The sequence below is a fragment of the Anabrus simplex genome, chromosome 6, assembly GCF_040414725.1.
Source record: "Anabrus simplex isolate iqAnaSimp1 chromosome 6, ASM4041472v1, whole genome shotgun sequence".
Lineage (NCBI taxonomy): Eukaryota > Metazoa > Arthropoda > Insecta > Orthoptera > Tettigoniidae > Anabrus > Anabrus simplex.
The window spans coordinates 115600956-115626840 of NC_090270.1; the positions used below are offsets into that span (position 1 = coordinate 115600956).

The 25885-nt window shown below is 37.2% G+C and overlaps 1 protein-coding gene across 1 annotated transcript in view; it reads left to right on the plus strand.

Annotated features, from left to right (window-relative positions):
* Rac1 (ras-related protein Rac1) overlaps window positions 1–21196 on the plus strand; it is a 136775-nt gene extending 115579 nt beyond the window's left edge. The window contains exons 5-6 of the mRNA XM_067149884.2: window positions 4710–4844; window positions 17128–21196. Of these exons, the coding sequence (XP_067005985.1) occupies window positions 4710–4844; window positions 17128–17283 (291 nt within the window). The 3' untranslated portion in view covers window positions 17284–21196. The remainder of the gene's footprint in view (window positions 1–4709; window positions 4845–17127) is intronic.
* The last annotated feature ends 4689 nt before the right edge of the window (window positions 21197–25885 follow it).

Consider the following 25885-nt stretch of genomic DNA (forward strand, 5'->3'; position numbering starts at 1 on the left):
AATAAGCAACTTACTTCAACAGATTAACAGTAGATGGCAGAACGGTTCAGAGAAATGTCCAGGCTAAATACTGCATAATGCTCGGTGCTGTTTTCATTCCAACAAACAAAACATATAAATTATTTCTGGATTCAAACAATCACTTGGAATTAAATAATTTTCAGCAGGGCAAATCCACACATTCACTCAATGCCCATGTAACCTCAGAATCTTCCTGACAAAAAACAGAACATCCGAAAAACAAACCATTGCAAATAAAAGGCTTTCTAACGAAGGTATGAGACAATAGAAATCAACACAAGTATCCCATATATAGGTTAAAAATAATTTAGAGGTTTCATTTACATGATTTAGTTACTCAATAAAGATTAATATATCGAAACAATAATTAAGTTTTTAGGCCAAACCTTACATTTGTAAGACATTATACATATGAATAGGTTTCCAAGAAAATCAAATTTTAAACGTAGTAGGTAGCAGGTAGAGACCCTCCTTGGAGGCAGCTCTATCCAGGGAGTGGTGCCCCTACCTATGTGAGTCCAGAGCACACTGACCAGGTGTGTAGTATTTGGTAAGGGTCCCAGCTCAGGGTTACGAGTGAAGACCTCAAGGACATCAACGGCGGAGAAGGTGACCTTCGGTACGGCGGAGATGTTGGAAGAGGCAGCCCTGTACTTGGGGGTTAATAAGAGTACAACACACAAAGGGCATGGCGGTTCCACATGTTAGTGGCGGTACCCCGACAGCGTCTGTTCCCCATTCTAGGGGCGGCTGAATCACAACTCGCCAACTCGTCTGGCAAGCGTGGTGTTTTATTGTCGAACACCTTCCATAAACTCCTATGACTTCGAATTTTCAAACGAAACTACCCTAGGTGAGTAGAGTGAGAGACTCAGAATCTCACACTGACAATACGTCAGTCTGCCTCAAGGATTCTGGGGGAGGCAAAAATTTGAAGAAAAAAAACAACTAAAAAAGAAAGAATAGCCACATACAACGTAAGAACTATGAGACTAGCTGAAGACCTGGAAAGACTAGAACAAGAACTGCATGACATAAAATGGGATATTCTGGGTATTTGTGAGACTTGCCTTCAAGGAGAAAAAGCTGCGACCCTTCCACAAATACAGTAGAGATAATACGCGACACTGAGAGAGATATTGAGGGACAGCTACTGGAGCTCACTCTAGCGGATAGACCGGAACAGTACTGATTCTCTCATAAGAGCACGTGTATTTTTGTGTGAAGTTTTTGGTGTTATTTATGAGTTTTCAGTGAGTTGTCATTCCTTGATATCTCCTCTCAACATGAGGGGAAAGGTATGTGCTGTGTTTGGCTGCAGTAATTACGAAGTAGAGAAAAATGCACGGTCGTTCTTCAGGTTCCCTCGTGACAAGAACATGGAAGTAATATTGTGTTTGCATATATATTCTTCCAGTGACAGAGATTTTTATAGTACTTCATAATCTTCTGACCTGCTTGACCCATATTTTAACTGGCTTAAAATGTAATACACATATTTTATTGTATAGTGCAGCAGTTAACCTTCAATACCGATGTGTTGTTGTAGGTGTGATCTGTGGGTTTTGAAATGTCACAGAAGTGATTTGGATAAGGTGTTCAAGAAAGAAGGGACGTTACGCTTATGTAAGAATTATAAGATCTGTTCAGATTATTTCCAGGCCAGCGACATTAAAAATCCTCGACTATACAGCCAAGTGTATGTTACATTTTTACTCTAATTGTACGTAAATATTCCTCAAAGCATCACTATCGACTACATTTTCATACTTTTCTTTCTTTTATCCCTCTTCTCAGATTAAAGCCGGAATTTTATTGATTATCTTTCTGTTAGTAGGCTTCATGTTAAGAGGAAAATTGTCCAGCTATTAAATGTTAATTCATTGCATCATATGTGTATGGAATGTGCCAATATTTTTATTGACAAGTGTCTTAATTTTATGATACAATGTTTTTAAATGAGAAAAAAGACAAATCCAACCGTAAGAGTTCAGGCAGGAATGCTAAAGCTAAAAAAGTAATGCATAAATGAAGGATCAAGCCATTTCACAGTAGTCCATTTCACTTCTTGTTTATATGTCTAATTTCAGTCTTTGAATAATAACCTTTTAAATAATTCTTCATTCATTTATCCAGAATTGCTTTAGCAACTTCGAAATTAATATCTCGATAACACTTTCTTTCTAGACGTAATTTATTTATCTATTTCCATATATACATTTCCATTGATATTTGAATTTAGCGCGATTTGTTCAGGTCAAGTCACTAGGAGCGCCACCGTCGAATTATCTCCCATTTTAGCAAGGCGAAATCTGTAAGTGTCGCGTATTATCTCTACTGTATTTGCCTTCCATCAGGTCATGTCATCTTACGTAATAACGGGGATGCTTCTACACATGGGGTTGCTATTCTTGTCAATAAAAATTTCAAAGAATTCATACACAAGATGATTTGTGTCTCTCTCAGAGTGATATATATCGTCCTCAAATTGAATAGTAAATTCTCCATACAAGTCATACACGTCTATGCTCCAACCAGTACTTCTGACGAAGAGAAAGTGGAACAGCTGTATGAAGATTAGAATTAAAAACTGCCTCTGTTAAGATTGGTTTGGAAATGAACATTAATAAAACAAAAATACTAAGCCCAGACAGTCAACCACTTAAAATGGGAAACCAATATATAGAATCTGTCAATGAGTACATCTATCTTGGACACAAGATAAAACTTGGAAAAGACAACCAACGTGCAGAAATTCCTCGCAGAATAGGTAGGAGTTGGACAGCATTCCGAAAACTAAGATTCATCCTCACCAACAAGGATGTTCCAATTAACCTGAAGACCAAGGTTTATAATACGTGCGTGCTGCCAGTTGCTACTTACGGTCTGGAAACGATGACTCTGACGAAGGAAAGTGCTCGCAAGCTTCAGCGAACACAACAAGCCATGGAGCGACAGATGCTAGGGATCAGCCTTAGGGATAAGATCCGTTCAGAGGACATCAGGAGAAGAACTAATTTAACAGACATCCTAGAGAGAGTAGCAAGATTAAAATGGCAATGGGTAGGACACGTAGCTCGACAAGACTACAACAGGTGGACCTCGAGGATTGTTCACTGGAGACCATGGGAACATAAGAGAGGCATTGGAAGACCCCAGAAGAGATGGCTCGACGACATAAAGCTGTTGGCTGGAACACGCTGGTTCCAAATGGCTCAAGACCGAAGACGGTGGAAGCATATGGAAGAGGCCTGTATCCAGCAGTGGATTGAAATAGGCTAGAAAAGAAGAAAGAAGAAGGATACATATTCTTGAAGAAAAAATACATAGTATCAGATTACATTAGTTCAAAGTGCAAATGAAAGAAATGAACTTCAGATACTTAATAATTTCAACATGTTATTGATGTAACCTACATTATTTTAATCGAAACAGACTTTCAACGTATTAGGTCGTGTTACGTACATGAAGTACGTGTTGAAGAGATGTTCAGTACAGAACAAAAATGGCCAGCCGGACACCAGTGGGATCCGACCTGTAGCTCAGATCCTTTCAGACAGAACAAAGATGGCCTCGGCCACCATAGCTCAATTGGTGGAGCAACCGACGCAAAATCGGGAGGTTGTGGGTTCGGATCCCACTGGTGTCCGGCTGGCCATTTTTGTTCTGTACTTAACATCTCTTCAACACGTACTACATGTACGTAACACGACCTAATATGTTTAAGGTCTGTTTCGATTACAATGCGGTCGTGAAAATTCAATAAACATTATTTTAAATTTTACATGCCACATATAATTGCTTAGAATTGGACACTGATCGTTATTCAAGCTCTTCAATTATGTGGATTCCACCATAAAATGGGAAACAGGATAAAGGTATTTTATATTAAAGTACTTATGGAGTACATACCTGTCCAGGGTTATATCCAAATTCCATCAAACCTTCATTGTAAAGATCAAGTCTCTGGTCCAGCAGAATCCGCTTGCATCTTGATTAAGACGTGTGAATACCTTTTCAACAACTAACTGCCTTTTTAAATGGACGTATGATTGTCACTAGATTCCAGTGTTGCCATTCATGGAGTCTAGTAAGATGACACGCCAACAGGTAGCGCGTGTTCAAATAAATAAATGTATACTTGTATTTCAGTTAATTACCGTGACACAAATTTCCAGGGAAATTTCAAAATTGGATGAAGTCCCTTAGTAACATCACAGATACAGTTAACAACATTCTGTGACTTTATTATTGCATTGCATCCTTGATATTTCAATCTTTTATTGCAATGTATAAAAGTCTAAGTCTTAGTATTGCAGAGATCATTTTGGAAGCATCTTTCTTTTACAGTCAGGTTGTCCCTGGCTCAAAAGTATAAAACAATTTATTTTCTTTGGCCCTCTCTTGTTCTTTGGAAACTCAGATATACCGTATTACTCTCATTCCATCAGACATCGGAACTCTCACTGTTTCCATTTCAGGTAAAAGGCTGATGATCCGTATGATAAATTGAATCCACAATGAAAACAAAAGGTATCATATTTGACAGTGTAGTAAATTAAAGAAATCTGTGAAATCCTTTTTCTGTATTTACTGGTAATAAGGAGCTTCAATTCTGAGAGAGCATTGACGCTTACTTCAGATGTGATATATATACTGTATTTAATTTTGAATTTTGTTATTCACAGTGGTATCCTGAAGTTCGGCACCATTGCCCCAGTACACCTATTATCCTTGTGGGAACCAAGCTGGACTTGCGAGAAGACAAAGAAACTATTGAAAAGCTTAAGGACAAGAAATTAGCACCAATCACATATCCACAGGTTTGTACATGTGTGTATATTTGCAGTAGCATGGAGTATTACTGGAATGTTATTTAACAGTATAGCCTCACTTTCCTTAAGCCCATATTTTAATTTATGTGTGGCTGAGATTACTGTAGGGTGCACCTCACTGTGGAGGAAAATCTTCCTTTTTTTATTGAGAAATAACATGTTACCCAGTTAATTGACAGTTACTTTCATTGACCTATCACATCCTTGGCTTTGACAATATGAAAGTGACTGAGGTATGAGCGATGCTACTAATACCATTCCGTATGCAGCCAGTCCCTGAAATGAATGGTGTGAAAATGTCTGTCGTAGGGTTGGTTGGTGCATGTATTTCAGTGGGCTTGGCAGACTGATATGTAATAGCAACTTCTGGCTCAGTGAGGAAAGCAACGGGAAAGTACCTCACTCCTCATTTCCTTAGTACGCCTCTTCAGTGACGCCTAGGCCATCTATGATAACTGATAGCGGAGCTGTTGAGGATCAAACCAGCCTTCAGGCCGAATACCCAACAAACATACATACATACATACATACATACATACATACATACAGTAGAAGTCCGCTATAGTGAGAATTCACAACAGCAAAAAATTTACTCATTATAGTGGATTGTCGTTATATCCGATTTTTTCAGAAGTCGGGGAAAACCCCCATACACATTAAAATCAGTATGAAACGCCAATCAGTTTTTTCAAAACTGCGTTTTCGCAGGTGATATCCACACTACGGCTACTTGTTTTTGTTTTTGTTTTTGTTTTTTTCGAAATCCGATACTACGTGAAAGTATATGTTTAATTTCATCCAAGATGACCCTGAATGCAATACGACCCGTACTTTTTCCTTCAAAAAATCTTAATTGGGCTTAAAAAATACTTGGTAAAATCATATGAATGCCTTTCTTGTACAGTACACATTTTTAGACTATCTTTGTCTTCACGCCAATGCCAAACATAATTTTGTGGCTGTACAATGAGTTTAATAACCATTACCTTAAAATTGGCATCATAATATTAAAGAGAACGTGTTGAAAATTTGCCGACAATATCTATTCCCCGCATCTCTACAATACGACGAACCATCAGGAAGATATCCTTGCTATCTGTAAAACTGTTACTTTTACTGAGCGTCAACTTCGTCTGGCTGCTACATGCAAGTCTTGCTTGCCGGGTTCAGCCAACTTCAGCAGCTAGCGATATATAGGCCTAATCGCGGACGTTGAATGTCAACGAACAAGTTTACTGCGCTGTGTTATGGCCATTCCGCCCTTGCATCTTTTGTGCACAAACATCACAATTTCATCTTCGACTTCTTTAAAGTGTCCTTGTTGCGGGCCACTGAATGCATTTTTGTATAGTACGCATTTGTAGCTATTTTTATCTTCATGCTAACGCTGAATATTGACTTTAGTTAGGCCTATGCCTATTTTCTTGCGCCTGCACAATTAATTCTACATTTCTGAGTGTTCAATAACCATTAACTGAAAATTGGCATCGTAATATCGGCAAGAACCTGTTGAAAATTTGCCGGCAATAACGGTTCAACGTATCTTTACAAAGGAAAAATTAAGTGTATCCTCCTAATTCAATACATCATGTAATTCCATCATTAGATGGAGGAGATGGATGGATCATTAGGAGGATACACTTAACTCTTCCTTTGTAAAGTGAAAACCATCAATACGGAATGATTCTAACATCTTGTGATGTATCTTTACAATACGACGATCCATCACAAAAATATTCCTGCTGTCTATAAAACTTAATTTTACTAAGCGTCAGGTACAGTAGATATTTTATCTCTGGTCATTGAGATAACCAGGTCTCAATGAAAGTAATTTTGAGTAATGGTCTACTCAGATTCAAAGTGAAGTTAAGACCTTCAGCAGTTAAGACCTCCAATGTTCTCCAATGTAAAAGAAAGACATACAGCCCTCCTCCGATGTAACGATAAAGACGCTCTCCAGCTCTTGTTGTTGATGTATATAGGAGACAGTAGACGCGTGATAACTCTGCTACTGAGTCGTGGCCTTTCTAAGAATTCGAAGGCTCGCATGTGTTAATGCCATTCTGTAGATTTCAGAAACGTTTTTGTAGAGGCAAATGTATGTTTTGTATGATAATAGATGTTGATTCGGATAGGGAACCTGAAATATTTTTCCCGAATGAGTAAATTTATAATACCAATATAAATGGTCCGTTATTGGACATTATAAATTTTCCAGCTAACTCATTCCTGGTTGCCAGCGTTTTGCCCTAGTGATCCTGTGCGGTCATAACAAAAAAACAAAAAAAAGAAGAAGCATAAGAAAGGAGGTTAAACAACCAACCAACCTACCAAAGGTAAAACCTAATGTCCAGACACAGGTGGGAGTGGAAGTTAAAGAGATGGTAAGAAACGAGGAATAAATAAAGTTGCAGTAGAAATGATAAAGGCAAGTGGAACTCTATGACTGCAGCGGATATATGGACTGATCAAGAGTGTGTGGAAAGAAAGAGCACTTCTTTATGATTTTTGGTACTATCGACACGCAGTGCTGATCCCTAAATTTAAACCGTGCTTTATGAACTGCAACTGAACCCTTCAAGAACTTGCTCTGTACTACATTTAAATTCTTATTTGATTCTAGACTTCTTCTCGCGTAGTGCTCTCTAACACATAAATGTCTTACTAACGTATTTGATTTACAACTTCATTATTTTTAGAACTATCGACACGCAGTGCTGATCCTTAAAATTATACTGTGTATCTTGAACTGAAACTGTAAGATAAGTATTTGATTTTAGACTACTTCTTAGCATTGAAAACTCAACAAACAGTGCTCCATAGTGTGTTATAGGGGTTCGTTAACTGCATCTGACGATTTCATCTTAACTTCATGCCATACTCTCTGTAGCGGACTTCTACTGTAAATATTTTACAGTACATATTACCATTTTGTAAATTTTGTTGATAATAAAAATTCCACATTGATATGATCGCTGTACCAATTTTTTTCATTTTCATATTTTCTTTGTCATCTTTCTAGTATTCTTTTAACAATTTTGACAGGATTGCATTTAGTTAATAAGTACCTTCATACATTCTTTTGTAAAATTTCAGTAATATCAGGAACTTTTCTTTCTTTTCATACACTCTTGATCAGTCTGTATATCCACTGCAGTCATAAAGTTACACTTACCTTTATCATTTCTACTGCAACTTTATTTATTCCCAGTTTCTTCCCATCTCTTAAACTGCCACTCCCACCTGTGTCTGGGCAATATTAGGTTTTACCTTTGGTTGGTTGGTTAACCTCCTTTCTTATTCTTATTCTTCTTTCATGACCGCATAGGATCACTTTAGTCAGTCTATCGTTCAGGTCTCTTTTAAGGGTCTGTTCGGGCTTTGCTTTCCTCCTAGTAATTCTTCAGACGCTGCGATCTTTGTGCCCTTTCCTCGGTTGAAAATATGCATGTTTTTGCTTTGTTTCATGTAAGAGTAAAGCAGAGGTTTGTGTTCTTGAGTTTTGTATTCAATTTTATCTTATTTGTGGTGTCTTCTGTTGTAAGGCCTATTTCCTTCAGATCCTCTCTTACTTCTCTGATCCATTTACATCCTGTTGTGCTATTTTTTGAGACGAGATTGTGTTGTACTAGTTATTTCAGAAGTCTCAAATCCTGCATCCTCATGATATGTCCAAAGAATCCCAGTCTCCTCTTACGCATAGTATCTGTAATGGGTTTTAGCTCTTTGTACACGACTTTGTTAGGTATTATCCGCCACTGTCCATCTTTCTGGTATTTTTTGTTGATGCAGGTTCTTCCGATCCTACTTTCAATTTTCTGAAGTCTGTCAGTCTTTGTTTGTTTATTCAGGTGAGAAAACGTTTCTGTTGCATATGTAGCTTCCGGTTTTATAACTGTGTTGTAGTGTTTTATTTTTGCATTTATTGATAAACATTTCTTTTTGTAGATATCCCATGTTAATTTTTGTGCTTTAGCTAATCTATTTGTTCTTGTTTGGATTGAGATTTTTTCATTTAGGTTATGTGTTATTACTTCTCCAAGATATTTAAGTTGAGTTACTATTTTGATTTTATTACCATTTATGGTGAATTCTTTTAGTTGTATTGGTTTTGGGGGCATAATTTGTTCTTTTTTTCAAATGGTATTTTGAGGCCAATTTTATTTTGCATTGTTTTGAAGTTCTGATATCTGCATTCTTGCTTCTTTTATGTCCAGTGCTAGTAATGCTAAATGGTCGGCAAAACCCAGGCAGTTTGTTTTGATTTTTCGACCAAACTTTATTTTTGGGGGACATTTCCTAAACCATTCCCTCATTACCATTTCTAGAGCACAGTTGAATAATAGTGGTGAGGGCCCATCTCCCTTCGGTAGTCCAGCTTTAATTTCAAATGACTCTGATGTTTCACCCCTAAACTTCACTTTTGATTTGGTGTTAGTGAGAGACATTTTTATCATGTTTATTAATTTGGGGTGTAGTCCAAGGTGTCTTAAAATTTTAAACAGAGATTCTCTACAGATGCAGTCGTAACCTTTCTTGAAATTACTAATGTTATCATCCTATCTCTGTTTCTTCTCCTGATATAGTCCATTATCAACTTAAGACTCATGATCTGATCAGGACATCTCCTCCTCCAGGATCTGAAACCTCCTTGATATTCTCCTAGTTCTTTCTTAACCGAGCTCGATAGCTGCAGTCGCTTAAGTGCGGCCACTATCCAGTACTCGGGAGATAGTGGGTTCAAACCCCACTGTCGGCAGCCCTGAACATGGTTTTCCGTGATTTCCCATTTTCGCACGAGGCAAATGCTGGGGCTATACCTTAATTAACCCACAAGTGGTCGCTATATGAGATTTTCTCTCACTTTATATTTTATTGTGATATTACTTCACAGTGATGAAAGGGAGGTGACTGTTCCCTCTTCTAGCTGAGTTTATAACTGTCGTGAGTAGAGCAATTCACATTTGAATGATAAGCACCCCCTCCCCTAGTCACAACAAAGGTTCCTATGTGTCCGTGCACGCTGCGTGAGAGTTTCTCTTATTGCGTGACTAATGACAGTGTTATGTTAAAGTGGAGCGGGAAACTTACTCCTGTTGTACGCATTAGTATTTGACTTAGGTCATGCACGGAACGTTCTCCATTTGCAGTTACTGATAAATGTGTGTTCAAAAATGTTGAGTCGAAGAAGAATGCTAGTTCAATCAGCGCTGTTACAAAATCTAGGTAACTCACAGGTTGAGAGAAGACCTAATGTACTTCATTCTTGTTTTTGTATTGCGACTGTCATGAAGTCTTATATTCTCAATATTACGAATATTACGTATGGGCATGTGATTGAATTTAAGTCTTTTTTTCTTGCTATTTGCTTTAAGTCGCACCGGCACAGATAGGTCTTATGGTGACCATGGGACAGGAAAGGCTTAGGAATGGGAAGGAAGCGGCCGTGGCCTTAATTAAGGAACAGCCCCAGCATTTGCCTGGTGTGAAAATGGGAAACCACGGAAAACCATCCTCAGGGCTGCTGACGACAGTGGTGTTCGAACCCACTATCTCCCGATTACTGTATACTGGCCGCACATGAGCGACTGCAGCTATTGAGCTCAGTGAATTTAAGTCTAATTTTCAATATTGTTATTTTCAGAAGTTAATGCATGGCGACAGGAATCCTGTCCTGACTGCGTGGAAAGTGCTCAAGAGTAAAACCATATATGTCATTACGCAATGAGGCCCCGTATTATGAGCACTTCTTGTTTTTGAAAATGTTATTGTGTTCAGAAACCTCGCTTTGTACGTAAATATTACTAGATATAATGCATGTGTGAGATTTTTTTTACAACTTCAGGACGGAAGTTATTTTTATGTACATTGCATATGTTATTTTAAGTAGTAATTTGTGTCTTTAATAAACAGGTAATCATTTTATTTTTATCGGAAATATATAAGGTAGAACTTGTTTCATTTCAGTAGTCAATTTCAGCCTTAGCCTACGCCCCACAAAACTGTGAAAAATGTCATATTTATCTTAATGTGAGAGAAAGTCTCACGCGCAACCACTCACGTTACATTTCGACTAGTGACCACACAAGGGTTAAGGCCACAGCCGCTTCCTTCCCACTCCTAGCCATTTCCTGTCCCATCGTTGCCATAAGACCTATCTGTGTCGGTGCGGCGTAAAGCAAGTTGTAAAAAAAGAAGAAACTTTCTCAAGTTGTAAACTTATCCTATTAAGATTTTTTGTGCAATGGGTGAATGAGGGCTGTTGTCCAGTGTTCTGGCAGTTCTTCTTTAATCCAGATAGACAAGTTGTTGATGGAGGGCAACTTTGGCTGATCTTCCTGCATATTTCCAGATTTCCACAAAGGTCTGATCTCCTGGCGCTTTGTAGTTTTTTAAATTCAGTGCTTGGTAGACTTCCTTTATTGTGGGGGGGATTGATGTTTTCTGGTGGTGTTTTTATTTGGGTGTTTATGTCCAATTGAAGGAGTTCTCTGTAGGTTCCTCATAATTTAGAAGCTTTTTGAAATGTTTAGCCAGAATTTCTGCATTGTCTTTATTGTTACGAGCCAGCTTACCATTTTCATCCTTCATCAGTACGGTCGGGGGTTCATATTTTTGGAGCGGTTTTCTGAAGGTTTAGTAGTAGTCCCATGATTGAGTTTTATTGAATTCTTCTTCAGTTAATTGCTGTGTTTCCTTATGATGCTGTCTTTTTATTTTTCTTAAGACTTGGCTAGTTTCTTTTCTCTGTTTTACTAGATTTTGATAGGATATTTCTGATTTTTGTGACTGATGTAATAGCCATGCCTGATGTCTTTTCTTCACTGTTTCATCACATTCACTGTTCCACCATTGGTGTTTTTACGTGGTTTAATTGGAGCCAGGTTTTCTGCCATTTGTTTAAGGCTGTGTACTAAGTCTTCAAGTTTATCAGTGATTTTTATTTTTGCAGTTGCTTTTTGGTCATTTCCATTGTTGATTAGCTGGGTGGGATCTATTTTTCTTTTAGTTTTAGGGGCTTGCTTTTGTAGTCTCCTCTCGGGAGTGAGCTTAATTTTTATTTTAACTACGGAGTGCTCTGAACGTGTCTATTCCTCGGAGAACTTTGACGTTACAGATCTCTTTGTGGTGGTATTTGTCCATTAAGATGTGATCCAGTTGCCATTCTCCTTTAGTGTAGTCAGGGTGTTTCCATGTTTTGAGTTTTTTTAGGTTTTCTGTTAAAACATGTAGATTTTGAGATTAAATTATGGTTTCTACACAGGTCAACTAGTCTCTCTCCATTTTTATTTGTTTTCTTGTGTGCTGGCCATTTTCCATGATGTCACGGTATTTTCTTTCTCTGCCTAGTTGAGCGTTGAAGTCGCCTATTAATAATTTTACATGGTGTTTGGCGATGTTATCTATGATCTGGTCCAGTAGGTCCCAAAATTCTTCTTTATGTAATTACTGTATACTCTTACAGTTAACAAGTCAGAATATTTCTTCAATCTGCTTTTTATTCTTGCTGTTCTTACCATTATACTTGGAATTGTGTAAATTTGGTCCCTAAAAAGCGCATGTGGCTAAATATGGGCCAACACTGCTGTTAATTTGACTAGTTTTATATTAAAATCACCAAACAAACAGTGAAAAAACCAACCTCAATGTAAGTAGCAATAATGGAAATTCCATTACCTAAATATATTGTTCAGAAGACTTAAGATGTAGCCGTATCTTTCATTCTTCCGTATGGAAGAAATCACGATATTCATAACAGCTCAATAAAATAAATGAATGAGTTTCAAATATCATTCAGTTTTATCACATAGAATAATTGGATGCGTCATGAATAAATGTTTCGGTTTAAGTGTGTCGGATGGCTAATAGATTGAAATAAGGGAATAGATGTACTTGTAGAAAAATGGAGATGTGCCTTTTTTTCCAAACATTGAAACTAAATGAGTGAATTGACTGTCTTAATCTTTAATATCTGCAAAATAAAGTCCTCACAAAATATCATCTACATCATCATTATTAATAAAGATCTGGAGTCTTTTTAATGTCATTTAGCGACAGAATTTCAAAGATAGCAACTAGCGACTTTGCCATATTTTAGACCTAATGCTGACTAACTTTAATTTTTGACTTCATAAATTTGTTGACCCAAGTAGTCAATACTGTCCGCATTGCACGTTGTGTAAAGGTGTGGGCGCGTGATGCAATATACCGTATTTACGCTAATAATCCCCGCACCCTAATTTTAAGAAGGCTCATTTTGAAAAAAAAAATGACAAGAGCTAAAATTCCTTCTGTCAAAAGAGTTACGTTGGCATAAACAAACATTCGTATCACTTCTAGAGTTCCACGTGGTCTTTACGCAAATATGAACATGGCGGAACATATTCGAGATAATAAAAATGCATTATCATTACTATAAAATATATTTGTTATGAAAAATAGCAAGTAGGCCTTATGTGACAGGTATTTCATTAATCTGAACTTGCAATAGGCTCGAGTCGCTGTAGATCGGAAGATTCTTTGTCTCTTGCATCACTAGAATCCTGTCCTAAATTACATACAAATTCATCACACTCCACGTCTAAAATACTTTTAACACGAGGTCTCTTTTTACTCGGATAGTAACACGACCAGTGGTGAATATTTCTTGCAATGTAAACCCTTCAGACAGACACACCTGCAAACTCGTTTGTTAGTTTTGCGATACAGTAAAGCCTTATTAATTCGAAGTCGTAGGGACCCACAAATGTGACTCCAAATTACGTGATTTTGAATTAACCGCCAACTCGTAATTTAGAAATATCAATCCTTGCTGCATCACAAAATATTCTAAGACTCGTTACTGCATGCAGTTAACATTAATTCAGAGTTTAAACCTTTCAAATGCCATGGAAAAAGCTATTTCCAAAATGTATCCAACAAGGCGCATTTACAGTATTCAAATAATCCACTTGGATAACTCACTGGCAAACATAACCTCATGCAACGAAAGAAAAAAAAGAAGTATTCAAAGACAAGGAGAAATCTATCCTGGCTCCCCAGTGCAAGTGCTTTATTCATTGAATTACTGTACTGTATGCATGTTAGATGCCTTGCACTTGCACGGAAAGTACCCAATGGCCTTAAAACATCATGTCTTATCGTACATTCCTATGACAAGGGGAGGAAGTAGGAAGTCTTTTGCTTCTGTCTGCATTGCAACATAGGCCAGTGACTATCCTGGTACGATTTTCCGTCATCGTAATTCAGAAATGCCAGCCCTTGCCGTGTCACAAATTATTCTAGGAAGTAGGAAGTCTTTTGCTTCTGTCTGCATTGCAACATAGGCCAGTGACTATCCCGGTACGATTTTCCGTCATCGTAATTCAGAAATGCCAGCCCTTGCCGTGTCACAAATTATTCTAAGACCAATTAATGCATCCAATCACCTTGATTCACAGTTTAAACCTTTCAAATTCTAGGGGAAAAAACTATTTCTGAAATGTATCCAACAAGGTGCATTTACATTATTCAAATAAAGCACTTGGGTAAATTGTTGGCAAACATAACCCCATGTAACGAAAGAAAAGAAAACAAGTTTCAAAGACGAGGACAGATTATGCTGGCTCCCCTGTGCAAGTGCCTTATTTTTTGGATTAATGTACTGTTTGCATTTTTAGATGCCTTGTACTTGCACAAAAACCTCGTGGCTTAACTTCCCGATGATGAGGGGAGGAAGTTTTTTTGCTTCCATCTGTATTGCAACACAGTACAGTGACCCCATCTCCTTTAAAACCGTAAGTCCATTTGATCTCGGCATTTTAAAAAAAAAAAAAAAATCAGTTTCATCAGCATTGACAATATTGTTCAGTGCATACAAATTGATTATAATTATGAGCCACGCTTTTTCGACACTGTCGGCATTGCCAGTGTTCGCGGATTCTGGTTCTCCGCACACTGCCTGCTACATGATATTGTGGCGTTCTTTAAAACACTGAATACAAATGAATTACAATTTCACTCAAACTTAGCAACTATGAAACACATTGTAGACACAGCTAAGCGAGTGAAAGTGTGAAAAGCTACCCCTGCGCGTTCCAGAAGACTTGTTCTGTCTTGATGCCGAGAAAATTCAAATTTAAATTGTTCTGTAAAATACTATTTAAAAAATTATTATTATTTGCATATGGACCCTATTGGATCATACATTACATTTATGATTCACCTTTCTAAGAGACCATATTGCTTTCATTCTTTCACTGTGTGCCTGTTTCCTTCCTTCTGACCACTTAGTCCCCGTTCTTTTAGAGACTTCATTCTCTGGCTTTACTACCCAACTACTTATCTTTTGACGGTAAATGTTTCTATCCAGTATTTCTGATGGTTCTATCTGGGCCTTTTTCAGAAAATAATAATAATAATAATAATAATAATAATAATAATAATAATAATAATAATAATGACCACCTCTGTGGTGTAGTGGTTAGTGTGATTAGCTGCCACCTCCAGAGGGCCGGGTTCGTTTCCCGGGCGGGTCGGGGATTTTAACCTTCATTGGTTAATTCTATTGGCTTGGGGGCTGGGTGTTTGTGTTGTCCCCAACATCCCTGCAATTCACACACCACACATAACACTATCCTCCATCACAATAACACGCAGTTACCTGCACATGGCAGATGCCGCACACCCTCATCGTAGGGTCTGCCTTAAAAGGGATGCATCCGGCTAGAAATAGCCAAACAAAATTTTTAAAAACGCAAATTACTTTCGTGTACCCACAGTCGTTTGCGACAGATAGTACTCATGGCAACAGAAACATCGCAGGGAATTAAAAGATCATCAGAATCCGATGAACTAGGTGTATTATCGTAGCTTGCCATCGGATGAAGTATACTGTTATCTGTGAACATGAGGACAGTGCGTTTCCTGTCTTCATGCCACATGCAGTGACATCATCAACCTCCCCTCCATGCTGACTCAGCTCAGAGAGAGTTCACGTGAAGTGACATTAGCGTGTTTCTGCCTCGAATCGCATGTAAATAACAAGCACACGTAATAACGCACAATCAAAAGTAAAATAATTTCTCACCTTGTCACAGAACATGTTGAAATTGTCTTCCACCAGCTTCGAGACAACACTTGAGCATGTATTTCCAGAAAATTTCAACTTTTTGTCAAGCAGCCTGTATAGCAGCTCTTCTTGGAACTTGTGAAGGTTTCACTAAATGCTAATGCTTTCATGTGTATTAGTCTGAAACTTTAATCATTCTGTATATCAGTATTAGTAATATATAAAATAAATTTTTGTTCTCATGACTTCATGGCATTGCAAAAAAGCAAAGCAAAGTCATCTCCGTACAGGCCATGAAGGCCCTGGGAGTGGTGGAAGGAAAAGGCTTCCACTATTTGTAACCTCGGCACTTGATGGGGTAGAGTGGTTAGCTCTACGCCGGCCGCCTTTGCCCCCAAGAATTAACCTGGTAATCATTTTTGGTGTACGCCGAGTGAACCTCAGGGCCATTTGCACCTCCGGAAGTGGAAATCTCATTTCTTAAATTTTTACGACTTCCTGACAGGGATTCGAACCCACGTCCTTCCGGGCGAACCGAGTATGCCGTTACCGCCTCGGCCAGGCAGCCCCTTCGTGGCGTTGCAGTTTTTATAAAAATGAGTGTATGATTCCATTTTCCCTTCTTCGGGAATGGTTACACACTTTCACGTTGAATGTTTAACAGCACCCAGCCTTTATTTGGTTGAAATTATATATTTCAGTCAGTGTGATGTCTTGTGATGATCGTCATTTTGTGAAATGTAACTTCTATCTAGAAGAGAACTTATTCAAAAAGACAGCTTTCTACACCACCCAAGTATAAAATTACCATTCTTCTCTTGTAGACAAGATTATCCATTAGTAATTAATTTTTTCCTCTGCTCATTATTGTTTATGATACCTTGGAATGTTACCAAGTATCCACTTTACTATTAATTTAAATAGATTTCTCATGTGTCTCATTAAGTTCTTAAATTTGGATTCAGGCATGGTTTAAAACAAGTGCAAGTAGTTTTTAATTGTGCATTATTTCTGAGTAATAAACAATTGACTTGACATTTCATCTTGTAGTGATTGCATTCTTCAGAATTATGATCTGTTTCAAAGATTGATTTGTAGAAATATTTTGGGATAGTTGAACACTCCTGTTGCCAATCCCAAGTTGTTTTTCACTCTTGATTCGTGCTCAGTGTTACTTGCAAACATGTTTTAGAAGTGTTCTAACTCATATTTTATTTATAGGGCCTAGCCATGGCAAAAGAGATTGGAGCTGTAAAGTATCTGGAATGCAGCGCTCTAACACAGAAAGGACTGAAGACTGTTTTCGACGAAGCGATCCGAGCCGTTCTTTGCCCAGTACCACAAGTGAAACCAAAGCGAAAATGTGTCTTGATCTAAAAACAATAGTTGGAGAATATCTGGGCAGGGAAGGTTTAAAAGAAATACATTTTTATTGAATATGAATGCGTGCTAAAACATTCAAAGGCACGTATTCAGTCTGTGGTGAGTGAGACGGTTCCACCCACCTACGTTGACATGTTATTAGTTGGTTGCGACCTTTCAGTGTATGAGGGAAAATATCCCATGATAAGTGGCTTTTCCACAAAATTCACACAAGCACCTACCTGTTTATATCAGTGATTTCTGTGGTTTATTTATAAATACAAATTACTACAACTTTAGCATTATTCGCTGGTGTTGGATATATGATAAGGATTTTGTTGTATACTTAATCTGTGAGTAGAAAAATTTCTTTCAATCACTGGTAGTTTTTTCCTTTACACTCTTGTTAGTTTTCAGTAGATATTAATAGTGTTTTATGCTAATACTGTATTAAAAACTTAAAAGGATTCTTGGAAGGCCTAAACTTTGTTTCATGTTTAAAAAAAATTCCTATTATTGGTTACCTGCTGCTTTGATTTTTGGTCTTTGTCCTTTCTCCTTCTCACTGTGAATAATCTTTATATATGGCTGTATTTCCCAGCCAATTTGTTGTATATTGGTGCTATTATTTGCAGTGTATCAGTTCATAACTGTAGACTATAATGGTATATTTTATGGCTCTGTGTGTTATGTTCTTAGTTATGAATTCTTAGAATGAATTTCATGACTTTCCAAAGTGGAGTGAGTGTAACTTAACAAGTACTTTCGAAATAGTGCACTAAAATTCATTGTGAGAGAATCAGTTGTGAATTCTTTCAACAAGAAAGGTGCTTGACATTATTTAGCCTTTCCCCATATTACTTTTCTAAAGCCAAGGTTCATGAGAAATTGCCTTCATGCCTGTGATGTGTCGCAACGTCATCTGTGAGTGAGAGTTAACTGTTTCATCTGCTACAAGGTGAATTGTTTTCCATTGAAATGAGAAGATCCATTGGAAACTTTAAAAAAAGAGCATCGTGGGATCAAATGTACATTAATTTAAGGTACAAGAATTCAAAGTAAAAACTAAAAAAAAATGTTAATCACTTGAAAACATGGCTTGGAAGAGTTACTATGTGATTTGGTATAACCTATTCATTTCTATGTGATTAATGAAAAAGCCTGAAATTAAACTCATACTGCTTAATATTTTCAGTTGTTTAGTAATATGTCATCTACTTTGCTTCTTGATTTGTGTTTGTTGCATGTGCTAATTATTAAAGTATTAAAATTGATCATTTTTATGATCTGGAATATTTTAAGAAATGGGCCTGCATAAAGTAAAACTTCTGCTGTTGTAAATGTTATGGTAATGAAAATAATTGGTGGTGATAGTTTACTGTACCTGCCTGTTGTTGTTTCTTTTTTCTGTAATATTTAAATTTCAGAGGGTGGGAGAGAGAGAGACTAGAATGACAAACAAAGAGCACTGTCAAAAGTGGCCAGCTATCTTCTTAATGATTTGCTATATCATACTCTGGTAATTCACTTCTCGTCTTACCACCTAAATATTTGGTGATCCTTCTGGAGTTATATACACTCCTAACTAGTATATACCATATGATGTATAAAAGTCTGGAGAGAGAGAGAGATGATAGGAGTGACTTTTGAGGCTTCACTGGACTTGGTGGAATTTGTTACCGGTATCTACCTATATATCCCTTTTGAAAATGAATATTTTGGAAAAAGTTGAACATTTCTTGTTGCCAAGCCTAGGTTGTTATGCACTTAGCTTGATTCATGCTTCATGTGTAAATATGTTGATGTTAATGGAGGATGTTGATTAGTATGGTGTATATGCTGATAGATTTGGAATGAAGTAATTAATTTACAGAGTGGCTTAATCTAACTTTTCTTATGGAATTCCACATTAAAAAGTAAAAGGTGACTTGATGTTATTAGAGCATTTCTGAATAATGAATGGAAAATTAATTAAAATTTTACTACAGGCTTTGAACAGTATTCCAGATAGCTCTCTGTTGGGCAACAACAAAAACATATGAAAAAATCTAATTAATAGTATATTGTACCTCCAGATTTTCTGAATTATAGAATATACTAAGGAAAGAGTATCGCAGGAAGCCATGTTGTATGCAAATCACTTCTGTGTTCACCTGCAGAGCTATCTACCAGTAAGATGCATCATCGGTGCTGGTAAAACATAGCTAAAGCTGTGTGCAAAATTACATTTATTAGTTAACTTTGCCAAATACAGGAGCAAAACCTAAAGAGTTACATTTTTGATAAAGTATAACGGAATTACTGTTATATCTCTTGTTAGATTCTGATATCCTTTTCGATGTGTATTTGTGTATTCTTAAGTCTGGAAAGTTACCAAATGACTGCACACAGCACAGTTTTCTGAAGTAATCTAAAATATTGGTCTACTTTTGCAAGTTGTAATGATAGCTGGTATCTTGTCATTTGATCTTGCGTTCTTTTCTAGCTTAGTGTCAGACTGTATACAGATTTGTTATGCAATCTTCAAGATTGGTTGATTGTTGCAAGGAACATTGATGAAGTTCTAGGAAATAATAGGAAAATGTATTTTTTTGGATGTGATTGCAATGTCGTTTAACTTCAGAATGTTACCAGAAATATGTGTATTAGAACTGTTTCCAGTTGTGAATAAATCTTAGTTGCCTTACAGAAAGTAAAATTGTGAAGGTTTGAAGTAGCAAATTGTTGTGTACAGAATTCCTTATTATGTCTGAATATAGACAAATGACCATAAATAAAGATGGCTGCAGGATACCTGAAGTTACATGTGTATCTAGCTCTAGCTTTAAACTTTTATTATGAAACGGGAAAGGTAATAAAGCTGTTGTAAATTTAGCTAACTCAGTTATGAAAAGCATCTGACAAGTGATATTTCTGTACATTAGAGAAGGAAGATAAAACATTTTTAGTAAAATTATATGAATGGGTTATACCATTTCCATAGAGATGATTTGCAGTGCAGTGTTGAAGTTCTTTTAAGCATGATGCGTTGAGAAAGGTGTTAAGTGTTCCAATTACCATAAATCAAATTTAACAAAGCATATCGTATGTATAGAAGAGTTTTCAAATTGAGAGAACCCAGATCTTTCTGCCATCAAGAGCCAATCTTGCCTGTTAAGTAAGTACTGACTGGATTTGCACAAGAAATCTAAGCAATGCTGCTGATTTAAAAAAAAAATGGCTCTTTTGTTATAGTGTAATGCTTATTTTGATGAAAAAACATCAATATTAGGATACCCTGTACCTTCAATGTGACAGAGTTAACAGCTGTACTGCAGTTTCTTCTCCTTGGATTGGTGTAAATAAACTTTTTAACAGTAAAATAAGTAGACTTGCTTTTGAATATTCTTTTGTGCTTTTGTATCATAAAGAGAACCAAACTAACTTACCTGTTGTTTTAGATTACAAGTAGATAATTCTTGTAACAGTATACAAGAAAAGATGTATGTTTGGATGGTGAAAGCCTTTTCTTTGTGCATTGACTAGTTCCTCAATTTTTAAACAGAAATTTGACTTTCTTTGGGATTCCAAGTAATTACAAGTGAGATATAATGAAATAAACTGGAAGTATTTTAAAGTGTGCAGTTCTGGGGTATTCAGTTTTTGCTTCAATGCAGAGTCAAATTTTCTGTTCATTCATAGACTACAATGGATAAGTTACTTTGGTTTTTCCTACATATTATTTTTTTTACTCTCCTAAGACTAATTATTCTATTTTTAAGTAAATTTATTATTGTACATATACCAATGAATATATTTGTTAAGAATAATTAAATGTTATTGAGTTGTATATTAATTGAGAAAAACTATCAAGATAATCCAGGAATTTGATGTTTATAGCAAGTTTTTGAATGTTTATTTAATAATAAAAATTATCTGCTTTGCAGCATTATATGAACAATTTCTCATCCTTCTCATTTCCAGTTCTGTAAGCTATGTCTGCATTGTCATCAGTTGTCACTTTGCTATTCTCTCTGATGCAACTTATCACTCCCTCCTCAATTTTTTGTAAGAAAGTCTCCTGGAAGGAAATGTGCACTATATGGAATTCTCATAATGTGGCTGTGATCATGATATTCACAGTTAATGTAAAACTGCAAGCTTACTTGCTTTGAACTGTGCTCTGATAACAACAAAGCTCATATTGGGTGATGCATAAAATCGAAGTTCTTACTCGCAGTTCCTACTCGCTAGTGAAATAGGGGAAACAATCAACTGATAAACTGTATGCATAACATCTCGCTGTGCTGCACGAGTCTTTACTCAATGTTCCAAATGTGAACCGACGCTCCCTGACACACAGCTTCTGGGAACTGAGACACAGTGAGGTAGTGTACCAGTAAAAGATAGTCCGGGTTTACTATTTAATTTATAATTGCCCGAGTTATGTCTCAGGGCAGTTATAGGTAAATTATAGCTAGGGCTTGGTACAGGAGGAAGGGTCCTATCTACAAGAAAACTTGAAAATTCTTTAAAGAATGAAGTTTATTCAAATAAATGCATATCACCTTGATGTAGATTTTCATCGTCTTCAACATCGCCTATCAGGTAACCCGTACTCCCAGGTCACCATGCTGAACTGGACTGCAACTCGTTCTGCAGGGCCCCATTCGTCACCATGGAATGGAGCTGGAACATCCAGGATGGTCCTACATGGAATCGAACTTGTATCTTTGAAGTTCTAGACGGTCTACGACGTTCTTGCGGGGTAATCACTCGTTTTATTACTCACACGAGTGTCCACAATTGCACAGTCCCCCGACACTTATTTGACACAAACATTTGATTTAATATTGATGTAATATGAAGTCTATCTTCACTAGTCCTTTGTAGATAGAATTTAAATGTTCTTTAAAGATGAAGATAGCATTGAATTAAGAAAAGAAATAAATCACAGTTCGTGAACATAAGCTTTAGAAATAACGAAACTGAAGACTGTTCACATATTATGCACAGTTTGTGGTCACTTTCCATTGACACTAGAATAAATATACGACTGCACAAGAGTTTATCCAACGGACATTCACGTCAGTAATGCACTAATAAATTATTAATCACTTTGAGGAAATAATGTTGGCAATTATTATGCGCAGTTCAAAATTCAACCCAGTTTGAGTTAAACTTCAAGCCGGAATTTGAAGAAATATTATTATACACAGTTGTAAATTCAATGCCGGCCCCCGTGGTGTAGGGGTAGCGTGCCTGCCTCTCACCCGGAGTCCCCGGGTTCGATTCCCGGCCAGGTCAGGGATTTTTACCTGGACCTGAGGGCTGGTTCGAGGTCCACTCAGCCTACATGATTAGAATTGAGGAGCTATCTGACCGTGAGGTAGCGGCCCCGGTCTAGAAAGCCAAGAATAATGGCCGAGAGGATTCATCGTGCTGACCACACGACACGTCGTAATCTGCAGGCCTTTGGGCTGAGCAGTGGTCGCTTGGTAGGCCAAGACCCTTCAAGGACTGTAGTGCCATGGGGTTTGGTTTGTAAATTCAATTCATCATGAATTGAGTATTGTTCACTTCTACCCAGAGTTAATCGCTTGTCGAAGCACACGAGTACAAATTGTGTAATAGGCATTCACTTGCATTTATGGCAGTGAAAAAGTTTAAACACTTTCATGATCACTTCTACTTAATAAATGAAAGAAAATAAGCTGACTGAGTTTTAATAAATGTAGAAGTGTGTCACTTCGAAATTTACAACACTCGTTGACCAGTAACTAAGTTCCACAATTATAAAGACTTGTCACACATCAAAGTTTCTACACGCACATAAATCCTAAGTTCCAGTCGACCGTCAGAACCTGTCTACTGTAAGACTTGTCACATATCGAAGTTTCTATACGCTCACAAAATCCAAGTTCCAATAAACTGTCAGAAACTAAGTCCATTGTAAAGACTTATCACATATGAGTTTCTACTCGTGCACAGATTCTAAGTTCCAATTAATTGACAGAATCTAAGTCCACTATAAAGACTTGTAGAATTCGAAGATAGATTTGGACAGCACTTTGTCTCGACGAACAGAGTAAAGGTGAAGTGTGGTGAGTCAGACTGGACTACCAGCTGTGACTGACTGACTTGGTTGGGTCGACCTTGTCTTATATATGATTTGTGCTTCTACGTCATCAGATATCGTGATTTATGTGAAGTGGAATAACTCAAGAATCCCTCAATGGATTTACTTCAAACTTATTATTAGAGACGTTTACACGATTCTCTACAAAATGACGTATCTCTTGAGTTGATACGATCATTATTGCAGGAGTTTTGAAAATTTCTTAGTCAAACCTTCGGGAAGGTGTGACGTTTCTTATAGAACACGCCAGTCCTTGCCGGATAGCACGTGGCAGAACAGGCGGGTAGCCTATCTTCCTCCTGCATCCATGTCACTCGTACAGCTGTAGCTGCTACAGGCCAGCTCACTTCACCGAGCGTAGACAGACCAAGCTCGCAGTAAATGTCTTGCTTGATGATTAAATATTATTTATCTAAAAAATAGGGCATTACCGCGCATTACTGGTACAGTAGGTTACAACAGCGGGTTACAGTTTCCAGAATAATTTAAGTGTTACTTACCATGGAGGAGAATGATACTGAATTTCAGGCAGGTTTTGTATAGTCTATGTATTGAAGTCTAAACTCATCCCATTTTAGAAATTTCAACTACCAGATGTTTGATCCAAAAAAAAAAAAAAAAGCAGAGTTGCAAGTGATCATCCAGGAAACAAGAAATAAATTTGGGATTGAATAATCTGAAAGTCAAGTGTCTAAAAGAATTCAAAATATGAACATCAGAATTAAAGCAGAAACAGACTTGAAAAGAAAGGAAACCAGTTGACTTAAAATTGTGGGAAAAGAATTACTGGATATAATGGAGTGAGACTCAAATCCATTAATAAATAGGCTGCAACTTAAGAAAAATGTCATGAAACAATAAATAATTCTACTAAAATTAAAGTATTTATAATTACTGTACAACATAAATAATAATTACATCATGAATATTTATAATCATTTTGCACAAGGAAAAACAGCAGGGGTGGTTTCTTGATCAACACATGACCCAGGTACATCTTAAAGTCTTCCACCACAACCACCCCTAGAATCTGTAGCAGTGCACCTATAACACATCCAGGAAAGAAAGTTGAAAAGGAAGGGAAAAGAAGAAGAAACCTGTGCAGAAGTGTGAAGAAAACGAGTGCTAGTAAAACAGTTGTGAATTTTTAATTGAAAGAAGGGAAATTATTGTTGGAAATGGAGAAAAGCAATCAGAGAACAATGTAGTGTCCAAAAATTAAATGTCTTTAAACAACGTTCAAATCAGTATTTGTGTTATTTTAAAATTAATTTATTTTATGTTTCGCTTTCTGTTTTAAGGTCCTATGATCCTGGCAGATTTTATTTTTAGCGGTAGATTAAATGGGTGGAATTCTGTTCCATACTCCACTTTCTACCTTGTCAGGACTTAAAAAGACTGTACCGGTAAGTAAAAAGTAGGTAGTTTTCTGGACAGCCGTTGGTAGTTTTAAATGAGACAGCATTAATTGAAAAAAAAAAAATTGAAATTACTAAATACCATCATATTTCAGGAAATAGATTTTTCAGTAATTTTCTCCTCCTCACTTTAAAAATAAAAAGGAAAGATTTATAGTATCAAGACTCAAACATAAAATGATGTACTCTTAAGCCCTGGCACGAAAAATAGTTTCAGTCGCTTGTTAAGAGCACGGTTTGAATGCCATAATTACATGTATAACAAAATACTTCAGCACAAGCGCAATAGGGTTTAAAATGAGACAACTGATCTACATATTATAATACATAAAATATTATTAAAAGGAACATGTTCGGCAGAAATACCTGACGAAATTCAAACGTAAATAACTCGGCAACGCAACAACCCATTTACAAATTTATTGCACAGTTGGAAAGAGTAGCGTTTGCCATTTGCGTCACATACACATACGCCGGGTTGAGTGGCTCAGACGGTTAAGGCGCTGGCCTTCTAACCCCAACTTAGCAGGTTCGATCCTGGCTCAGTCCGGTGGTATTTGAAGGTGCTCAAATACGACAGCCCCGTGTCGGTAGATTTACTGGCACGTAAAAGAACTCCGGGACTAAATTCCGGCACCTCGGCGTCTCCAAAGACCTTAAAAAGTAGTTAGTGGGACGTAAAACAAATAACATTATTATTATTTACACATACACACTAGGTTTTTGAAAATGATGTCATCCAAATGCCGACCGTCCTATTCGACGCACCTCTGAAAACTCCCCCTGAAGTTCCGCATGACTCGCTTGAGCATGTCTTGTGGTATTGCCTCGATTTCTTCACGGATGGCAGCTTTCAGGTCATGTAGTGTTCGCGGCTTACATCGGAAGACGCGATCCTTCAAATATCCCCAGAGAAAGAAAGCGCACGGCGCGAGGTCAGGGGAACAGGCTGGCCATGGAACGTCACCCCGTAAGGAGGACGAGACGTCCTGGAAACATTTCTCTGAGGAGACCCATCGACGCCTTGGCTACGTGTGCGGTGGCACCATCTTGTTGGAACCACAGAGTAGGATTCCCTTAT